The sequence below is a fragment of the Nansenia antarctica genome (genome assembly GCF_963989245.1).
Source record: "Nansenia antarctica genome assembly, chromosome: 15".
NCBI classification, from domain to species: domain Eukaryota; kingdom Metazoa; phylum Chordata; class Actinopteri; order Argentiniformes; family Microstomatidae; genus Nansenia; species Nansenia antarctica.
In genome coordinates, this window is record NC_137685.1 from 25,582,306 (window position 1) to 25,592,473 (window position 10,168).

Consider the following 10,168-nt stretch of genomic DNA (forward strand, 5'->3'; position numbering starts at 1 on the left):
GCGGGGGAATTTTGAGCAAAAAAACCATGCTATTTGCATCGTTATTTAAAGAGTCATCTTCAGCAAAGAGACAGTTCCGCCTACCAATGGTATCACATTGCTCAAGCCAACCAACTACTTCTAGCCAATCGGAGGCAGAGTAGTGGGGCGGGCCTTAAGAAGTTTGAATGAGTGCAATGTTAGCTTGTAGAGACGTTCGCTTTTAGCAGCCCGCTATCTCGCTAGTAAGAGTCTATTAAAATGGAAGCCAAGTTTCTTAAACATGGCGAAGACACAGCTATACTAGAACGAGGAGTAAGGAATAAATGGCGCTGGGCATGGATAGAGGAGAGTAGGGAGGGGAAGCCTTATGGACGTGGTGCCTCAAACTGAGGGAGCCGGGTGCTTGTTTCTGTACGCCGTGCTCAAAGAAACTCGTCTACGGCAGTATAGTATATACTATAGTATATATATATATATATATATATATACAGTATATATATACATATATATCGTATAGTATAAAGTATAGTAGTGGCAGTGTTTCCTCCAGGAAATTTTACAATGGTGGCGGCCGGGTAGCGTTGACCGCGCGTGCACGCGCATGAAACGCGCACGCGCGCTCAAAACAACGACGTAATTTCAGCCAAAACTCGAGGATGGCCCAAAAAAATAAAATGTTTTCCCGTACTTCTCCCGTGTGTCTCTTATTGTCTGTGTCTGCATGTCTTTCCAGCATGTAATTCCGTTGTCAATAAAAAATTCGTCTCCCCTTCTTTTCATTATCATTATGGAGGCTTTATGGTTGTTGTAACTATTATGGGAAGCGGTTGACACAGTAGCCGCTTTTCGTGTACGCTGCAGTGGATCCCTTCACAACGCAGAAGAAAGAGGAGAGAGAAAACATTGTCAATGTGCAGGGAAGAATCATGTATCAGCAGGGTTCAACAGTAACGCTTGCCTGGGGCAAGTAAAAAAATTCGCCGGGTTTGTTTGCGCGAGCCCGAAGACGCTGCTGGATCCTGGATCTGTTTACCTGTGTGCAGGAAGAAAAACAGACGGAGCAGGCGCCAGACCAGACTAGATGATTGTGGAGTGAAGAGATTATTAAAGCGTACGCGATGCGACGGGTGATCGACAAGCACGTACACTTTCATAATATCTTCACTCCACGATCATCTAGTCTGGTCTGGCGCCTACTCCGTGTTCTTCCTGCACACCGATGCACAGATCCAGGATCCAGCACCGTCGTCGCGCATATTGTAACATTTGAAGTAGTTTGTAGACTACACGCAGCCTAGATGTATTCGACCAATCACAAAACAGTTTTGCAAGCGCGTCGCTTCGCGCTTGTGGGTGTGTCTAGCGCTGTGAAGGTCTGAAAAGCGGCCTAAATTTTTTTTTTTTTTTTTTTTGAGAAATCTGAATGGTGGCGGAGGAAATTCCATCGTGGCGGTCCGCCACGATGAAATGCATGTAGAGGAAACACTGAGTGGGAAGAAGGTTATTGCTCGACATGCCTCAGATCCCGGTCACCAAGCTTCGGTTCGAGCGCTTGCTCATACAACAACCTTGCCGGGAGCGACGGCGACAGGTAGCCTACCACTTCATCTTCAATGACCGACCGTGTTTGCGAGCAAAAGATCCGAGTGTGCGCGTTTATAGCTGAACATGATCTGTCTTTCACAATGGCTCAGCCACTCGTCGATTTGTGCAAGAAGCTATCAGAAGACAGAAATGCACTGACAAAGCTGTCCGTTTCCAATAAGCACGCCAGCTATTTAAACACACATGGCCTTGCCCCGGAATTTAAAAAACGGCTGTGTGAAAAGCTTAAAAAAAGCAACGTTTTCAATGAATATCGACGAAGCTACTAATCTTAACATGGACAAAATCCTCAATGTCCTTGTTTGATTTTTTGATGATGATCTGGCCAAAGTAACAACACAACACCTAGCCAGCAGGAAAGTAAACATCGCCAACTCGTCAGCCCTCGTGCATGACTGGTCACTAGTCATCAGTATTCTACTTGATGGAGATCTATTGATCTATTGTTTTAGTGATAGTGGCTTAACAAGTGATGCAATCAGTTTGGCCTTAAGTGATTTAATCAGTTTGTGACCCCCCTCCCCAAGAAAAAGTTTCAGGCACAGGATTTTTTCCCTCTTTAAGCCCTGCGTGTGTGTGTGTGTGTGTGTGTGTGTGTGTGTGTGTGTGTGTGTGTGTGTGTGTGTTAGGGCTGGGACGTAGTCGACATAATCGACTACGTCAATACGTCGACTTGCGTAATGTGCGTCGGTGCGTCGCAAAGTCGCCAAACAATTCTAACTGCAATTGCGGCACTGCGCCGACGTGGTGGCGGGGGCGCTGTTTCGCAAATAAGTTAGCTTTCGTTTTTGCTAGCGAAATAGCTGATAGTATGTTGACTGCTCAAGGAGAATACATATTTGAAACTACAGAATGCCTGAGAGCCTTATATTGCATTATATTACATTATATTTTGAATGGTCATCTGGTGCCTGAATATTGTGTTTTCCTTTACATAAATAATGACATTTCCACCATAAATTGATGCAGAAAGGGCACAAATTGGTGCATATCAATTCACCAGAATGCAAGAAATTAAGTGTTTGATGTTTAAGGACCCCCAGACAGCCCTGCTTTATGGGTCCCCCCCGATGTCAAACACCACTGGTACCACCTCTGCCTCATTTTGAGCCAGGAAAAACCCTGATGGCCATGTTGGCATTCAAGTTGGCTAAACATAGCAGTGCGTCTGCCCTGTGTCTGGGGCTGTTTGACAGAGGCAGTTACAGTAGTAGTAGTAGTAGCAGGTCGCCGAATTAAAGGTGTCGGTGTTTAATTGCGGGCCCACAGACAGCCCTTGGGACAGCCCTTGTGTGTGTGTGAGTGTGTGTGCGTATGTGTTGGAGGGTCAGCAAAGGCAGAAGACAAATATCAGCTTGTCCCCCCAAAAATCTAAAATGCTCATTCTATTCTATTCTATTCTATTTTCATTGTATTTCATTGCAGAGCTTGAATGGTAAAAGCCTCAGTAAGCCACAGCCTCCTCTCTCCCAGAACCAGCCCCACCCCCTGGGGGGGGAGGAGAGGAGGCGGAGCTGTCCTGTCCTGTGTAGGCGTCACACAGGCGGAGGCGGGGGTCCAGGCCGGGCAGACGTCACCAAGGCTGGAGGCTCCAGCAACTCCCCCAGGGATGCCCAGGGTCTCCTCTCCCTGTCCCCCTCCTTGTGGAAGGCCATGGAGGGGGTGCAGTACATCTCTGACCACTTACTGGGTCGACTTACTGGGATCTCCACACTCCAGAGCTCTCCTCCCATCTTGCAGTTCATCTGCAGCAATCTTGGTGGCCACAGTCATGACGACCCGTTGGCGGGAAAGGGTGCGAGCCAACACACACTGGCTGGGGGTGGGACAGTCCACACACAGGTACTTCTTCACACTGTCATACTTATCCTTCCTGTTGCTGGGGAGGATCACCACCACCTGAGGAGGTAACACACATGCTTTAGTCCTCATTCAACACCTAGAGGTGGTTACCTGGACACAGATTAAGACGATTGCTAGACATGTTATGCTCAGAGACTAACCATCTGGGTGGTCTCTGTAACGTTGTGCTGCAGAGCCCTGAGCAGAGACTCCTGGCGGTCCTCGTACTCCACCCTGTACACAGACCAAAACTGTCAAAGCACTGGGACATCTAACCAATGGGACTTCCACTGATGATACCATGTTCATTTTGAGATAACACCCAAGTATGATTGGCAAAGAATACTAAAGGCTTTGTAAAACACCTGTGGTACAATACTGCAGCTTAAAGTGCTCATTAACTCAAGCTTGGAACCTTAATTCTAGCTGTACCCATTCACAGCTGGACTCACCGTTGTAATTAACTTATGCATCATATGTTGCTCCCTGCCACTAGGTGGTGCTATAGCACTGTGTGTGTGTGTGTGTGTGTGTGTGTGTGTGTGTGCCTCCAACCCAGAGTGAGAACTCACATAACAGGCCTCTGCATGCGGATGCCCATGGGTGGGGACACCTTATTTAAGCCGTCCAGGAGGGCGTGGGCTACGTCAGCGTTGCGGTGGGTAAGGAACATGATCCAGTTGTCCAGTGGCCGGCTGCTGATCAGGGGGATCCCCCTCATTTCTTTGGACCAGTCTGCTGCCCAAGCGTTGTACTCGTACTGGGAGACAAAAGAAAAAGAAAAAAAAAGTTTTTGAGTTTGTTGCAATCACAGATTATGACATATAATTATGCATATACATGCAAATACATGACCAGCAAACATTCTTGTTTGGAGCTAGATCAGTACATGTTGCAGTAAAACAAATGTTTAGCAAGAGCTTCAAACTGCAGGTAACAAGTACTGTAATAAGCCACACTGGGGACATCATTTCTGATGTATTCAATACTTTTCCACCCCCCCCCCCCCTGAATGTTTACATGGTGTGTTCAATAAAAACACATTATCATTGTTTGTGTGGTGTTAGTTTAAGCAGACTGTGTGACCTTAGAATTATAAGGTTCTATCTCCGTTTAGGGCAGTTCAGAGATATTGAGCGTCAAAGTTTTTACATTCCATTATGTTCTGTGAGATGGAACCATTGTATTTGATGAATTCCCCTCTCTCTCCTCTCCAGTGCCGACGGTGACTTCACCGTCACCCACCTGACCAAGGCCCACCTCTTCCACGACGGCTGGATCAAGTGGGTCCCCCCGGCCATCTACAAGTCCTCCTGCAGCATCGACGTCACCTTCTTCCCCTTCGACCAGCAGAACTGCACCATGAAGTTCGGCTCGTGGACCTACGACAGAGCCAAGATCGACCTGGTCAGCATGGCCAGCAATGTGGACCAGGTGAGTGGCCAGCCAATGTGTACCAGGTGAGTGGGCCTGCACTATGGACCAGGTGAGTGGGCCAGCACCATGGACCAGGTGAGTGGCCAGCAACATGGACCAGGTAAGAATTCTGCTCTTTTCCCCTGTCATTACATTCCAGGCTGTGACGTTGAGGACACATCGTCTGTTATGGGTACATATGAACGGAATGCCTTTCTCATTTCTCATCTCTCTCTCTCTCTCTCTCTCTCTCTCTCTCTCTCTCTCTCTCTCTCTCTCTCTCTCTCTCTCTCTCTCTCTCTCTCTCTTGCTTTCTTTCCCTTTTGTTCTCTCTCTCTTTCCCTCCCTCCCTTCCTCTCTCTCCCTCTCTCCCTGCCCCCTTTCTGGACCCGCCAGATGAACTACTGGGAGAGCGGCGAGTGGGTGCTCGTCAGCGCCGTGGCCAACTACAACATCAAGAAGTACGAATGTTGCCACGAGGTCTACTCCGACATCACCTACTCCTTCCTCATCCAGAGGCTCCCTCTCTTCTACACCATCGACCTCATCGTCCCCTGCCTCCTCATCTCCTGCCTGACCGTCCTGGTCTTCTACCTGCCCTCCGACTGCGGGGAGAAGATCACCCTGTGCATCTCCGTCCTCCTCTCCCTGACCGTCTTCCTCCTCCTCATCACCGAGATCATCCCGTCCACCTCGCTGGTCATCCCGCTGATCGGCGAGTACCTCCTCTTCACCATGACCCTCTCCATCATCATCACCATCTTCGTGCTCAACGTGCACCACTGCTCGCCGCGCACGCACACCATGCCGCGCTGGGTGCGCGCCGTCTTCCTGGACGTCGTGCCCGGCGTCCTGTGCATACGGCGTCCTCCTCCGGCCGTGGTCAAAGAGGTCAAAGGCGGGAAGCTCGTAGAGATGACGCAAACCAGGGTCGGCCGCGGCGGCGGTGCGGGGGGGGACGGCGTCTGGGGCGGTGTGTGTTCTGGGCCCGGGGGGGCCGGGGCCGAGGACGAGCCCTACTTCTCCCCCTCCACCTCCTCCTCCGCCACCTCCCCTCAGGGTGCCCCCCAGGACAGCTTGGCCCGTTCGTCCTCTCTCCCTGGGTCGGCGCACGGAGACGGAGGCCCCCCTGGTGGGGCTACCACAGCAGCAGCAGAAGCCTCTGGGTCTGGGCGGGTCACTCTCCTCCAGCCACAGCCAGTACACCATCCTCCTGGAGGAACCCCCACCACCACCCCACTCCTCCTCCTCCTTCTCTTCCACCCGGCCAGGCTGCTCCACACCGCCTCCTCCTCCTCCTCCCCTCCACCCCCACCTCCCCCATCGCTCCAGGGAGAAGCACCCCCACCACCACCACCACCACCACTGCCAGGCCAGGCCGAAGCTCCGTTCCCTCAGTGTGCAGTACGGCCTGGGAGAGAGAGAGAGGGAGAGGCCCCAGAGCTCTGTCCGCGGTCGCTCCCGCAGCATCCAGTACTGCGGCCTGCACGAGGAGGCCTCCAAGGTAACGCATGGATGCTGGTTCAGGACCCCGGTTTAGAGGTGTGCGTGTGTGTGTGTGTGTGTGTGTGTGTATGAGCGTGTGTGCGTATGTGTTGGAGGGTCAGCAAAAGGCAGAAGACAAATATCAGCTTGTCCCCCCCCAAAATCTAAAATGCTCATTCTATTCTATTCAATTCTATTTTCATTGTATTTCATCGCAGAGCTTAACAGCCTCTCTCCCAGAACCAGCCCCACCCCCTGGAGGGGGAGGAGAGGAGGCGGAGCTGTCCTGTCCTGTGTCGGCGTCACACAGGCGGAGGCGGGGGTCCAGGCCGGGCAGACGTCACCAAGGCTGGAGGCTCCAGCAACTCCCCCAGGGATGCCCAGGGTCTCCTCTCCCTGTCCCCCTCCTTGTGGAAGGCCGTGGAGGGGGTGCAGTACATCGCTGACCACCTCCGAGCCGAGGACATGGACTTCTCTGTGGATGGATGAGTGACTGAATAAGAATACAGTATGGTGGATGTGTTACGGTACATGTGGGAAAACTAGGGTTAGGGTTAGGTGCTACGTCGACTTGGTACATGTTGGCATGTCTAACCCTACCCCTAACCCTAACCCTAATCCTAACCCTAACCCTAGTTTTCCCACATGTACCCTATTCCCACATGTACCGTAACATATGTTTTGTGTTGCACGCAGCTACATGCTTTGGAAGAGAAATCAATTTTTTCACAACCTTATGGGTTCTGTGCTGTTCTACGTTAAAAAAAGTTCTAGTGCGAACGTGGGAGCTGGTGTTAGGGGGGGGGCGTGTCTGTAATATTAGTGTTCATTTTAAGGCCAGAATTGTTCAGTGCACCTGACCGCTATTCAGCCCACCTGAGTGCATGCGAGACAGCGCCCCCTAGTCTAGGACTGTGGTAATTTCACCTGTTACTGCCGACACAAACTAAACAGTACACCTGCGCTTGGACCTGCTTCCGTTATATGCCGGCTGAAAATAGAGCCCAATCATTTGTACTGTCTGTATGAAATGTGTATTTAATGATTGACCATCTATGTCACACACACACACACACAAACACACACACACACACACACACACACACACTCACACACATACCATAAATGATGCCAGATGTGAGTTCATGATGTGGCTACCTTTCTCAAGGTCACATGACCACTACACAACAACACACTACAACAGAGTTAAAACCAGTGTTGGGCACGTTACTTTTAAAAAGTAATTAGTTATAGTTACTAGTTACTTATCCCAAAAAGTAACTGAGTTAGTAACTGAATTACTTCATTATCAAAGTAACTAGTTACTAGGGAAAGTAACTATTGCGTTACTTTTTACCACGGTGCAGTGGGCTAGCCGTGGTGTCAGTCAAATCTTGTTTTGATTGCCTGAAATGATACATAATGCAAAGAGCATATTATACTGACTGTCTTACACACACACACACACAAACAAACACACACACACACACACACACACACACACACACACACTAATAGCATTACACATTAACCATATTTAAAAACTTTTCATAATGTATGGATGCATTTAATGTATTTAAAGATAAATACTAGTTCTTACCTTGACAACTGCCTCTGGGAGGTCAACAAGGATTTGCAGGCCACTCTTCAGTTCCAGGGTCTTGAACATCAGTGTCTCGAGCGTGGGTAGGAGTGTGCCATGGAAACAGTGGTCTTCTCCCTGAAGAATGTCTAAGGCCACTGTTAGTGGCTTCATTACACTACAGTACTCCCTGATGAACTGATGCTCTCGTTCAGTGATGGCTTTCAACCCGAACTTGGAGGAGATGGTGTTCAGCTCGACTATAGGGATCTCACAGATTCGAACAAGGGCATCATAGAACGAGTTCCATCTTGTAGTAGTGCAAGGGACTAGCAGCTTCCTTGCGATGACATCATCCACGGTCTCTGCGGCCACCGTTGAACGGCTAGCCTTGTTCCATAAGCCTGTGCATTTTGTCGTAGCACTTCTGTATATTGCTTTTGCTTCTGGTCTTGACAGTAGCCACTTGTCAACATCAGTACATGAAACCAGGTTTAATGTGTGCGATGCACATCTCTGATGTGGCGGCAAAGTAATCACAGCATCATCACCAACACTGTTTTGCAAGACATCATTAATGTTCATAAAAGTCACCTCATCCTCATCCTCCCCAGAGTCATCCTCCTTGGCTGGCTGGTACATTTTGAAGGCCTTGACGAAATTAGAGCCATTATCCGTGACAGTTGATGTTATTTTGTGGGATATGCCATAGGATGAGTGAATGTAGTCAAGTTCAGTTGCAATACTGTCGTGAGTATGACGGCCCTTGAATCGTCTGCATGCCAGGGCTGCTTTCCTTCGTTCCATGCTATGTGGATGAATCCAATGCGCGGTCACGCCAAGATAGCTTTTATTATGTGCAGTCCAAATGTCTGCAGTTGTAGAGACATATTCTAACTCTTCAAATTTATTTTGGAGCTCGGCATTCATTTTGGCGTACTTGGCGTCTATATATTTAGAAAACGTCTTTCTGCATGGCGGACCGGCCCCTCCTCTCGCCGGTATTTTGGCAATTAGGGCTCTGAAGGAGTCAGAATCAACTGTTGATAACGGAAGCATGTTCTCAACAACATACCTGCCTATCATTCCGTTCAGTTCAGTCTGTGTCACAAGTTTTTGTGGAGCTGACGCAGAAAAATCCAGCTTTAGCTGCTTGGACGGCGTGGCTCCGTGTCCTTCTTTGTTAGCGGAGCTCACGTTTGCCACACCTGGCCTGCTATCATCATCAACGGTTTTAGCCACTAGTTTTGTAGAAGCGTGTGCCGTTGAGAGATGCTTCATCAGGTTAGAGTTGCTTACAACGGACGTGGACAAACGTTTAGCTCCGGGACATAAAGTACACATCACATGTACGTTTTTACATTTTACCTCAATGAAGTTGAAATAGTGCCTGTATTTCCACCGTGAAAACGCCACGTTCACCTCAGAACACTCGGGACTCGCCATTGCTCTCTGATAGTTTGAGTGTGTGTGTGGTGCTGTGCGCGCGTGTGGTTTGTGTGTAGAAACATCCGCACAACACTGAACTATGGTTGGCTCTACCATACCCAATCATGATCACTTAAGCGGTTGTCTCGCCCCTCCCCTCCCCAGCAATCAAAAACACCGTTGCAGCTGTGACTGAGGTCGGATGACAATGAGAAGCTTCAGTAAAGTAACTAGTAACGCGCCGCATTGAATTACCGGTAACGGTAACGGCGTTATAGCGATGGAAATAGTAATCATTTAAATTACCCGTTACTGAAAAAAGTAACGTCGTTAGTAACGCCGTTTATTCTAACGCCGTTATTCACATCACTGGTTAAAACCCGGTTCACATAATAGGAAACATTATGATCATAATAACAGAACTAATAATCAACATTGTCTTTGTCTAATTCTCTGACTTGGACTGAGACACGGGTGTATTGTTGTGTCCATTGCCTTCCAGGTCAAGCAGGAGTGGAAGTGTGTCGCCATGGTGATCGACCGCATCTTCCTCTGTGTGTTCATCTTGGTGTGCATCCTGGGGACCGTCGGCCTCTTCCTGCCTCCTTGGCTGGCTGGAATGATCTAGAAACTCCATTCCTTTACTCAGTACTCAAGTTGGAAAAGACAATCAGGGGGGAGGTGGTCTTTTTATTTAAAATAAATAAATGTTATTGTTAATTTGCTCATTGTTTGTTTCTTTGTTGGTCTTGGTATGTTTCATTGTTAATTTTTGTAATATTATATACATTATTTTGTGCAAATTCTGGTTGTGCGCCGACCATCAAG

At 48.9% G+C, this 10,168-nt stretch overlaps 1 protein-coding gene across 1 annotated transcript; it reads left to right on the forward strand.

Annotated features, from left to right (window-relative positions):
- Nucleotides 1–4,100: 4,100 nt before the first annotated feature.
- Nucleotides 4,101–9,968, forward strand: LOC308171280 (neuronal acetylcholine receptor subunit alpha-4-like; the record flags this gene model as incomplete). The annotated part of the gene is made up of 6 exons (XM_080546114.1): nt 4,101–4,186; nt 4,647–4,863; nt 5,242–5,858; nt 6,178–6,349; nt 6,571–6,807; nt 9,843–9,968. The coding sequence occupies 6 exons, from the start codon at nt 4,101–4,103 to the stop codon at nt 9,966–9,968; spliced, it is 1,455 nt and encodes a 484-aa protein (XP_080402240.1).
- Between the last annotated feature and the right edge of the window lie 200 nt (nt 9,969–10,168).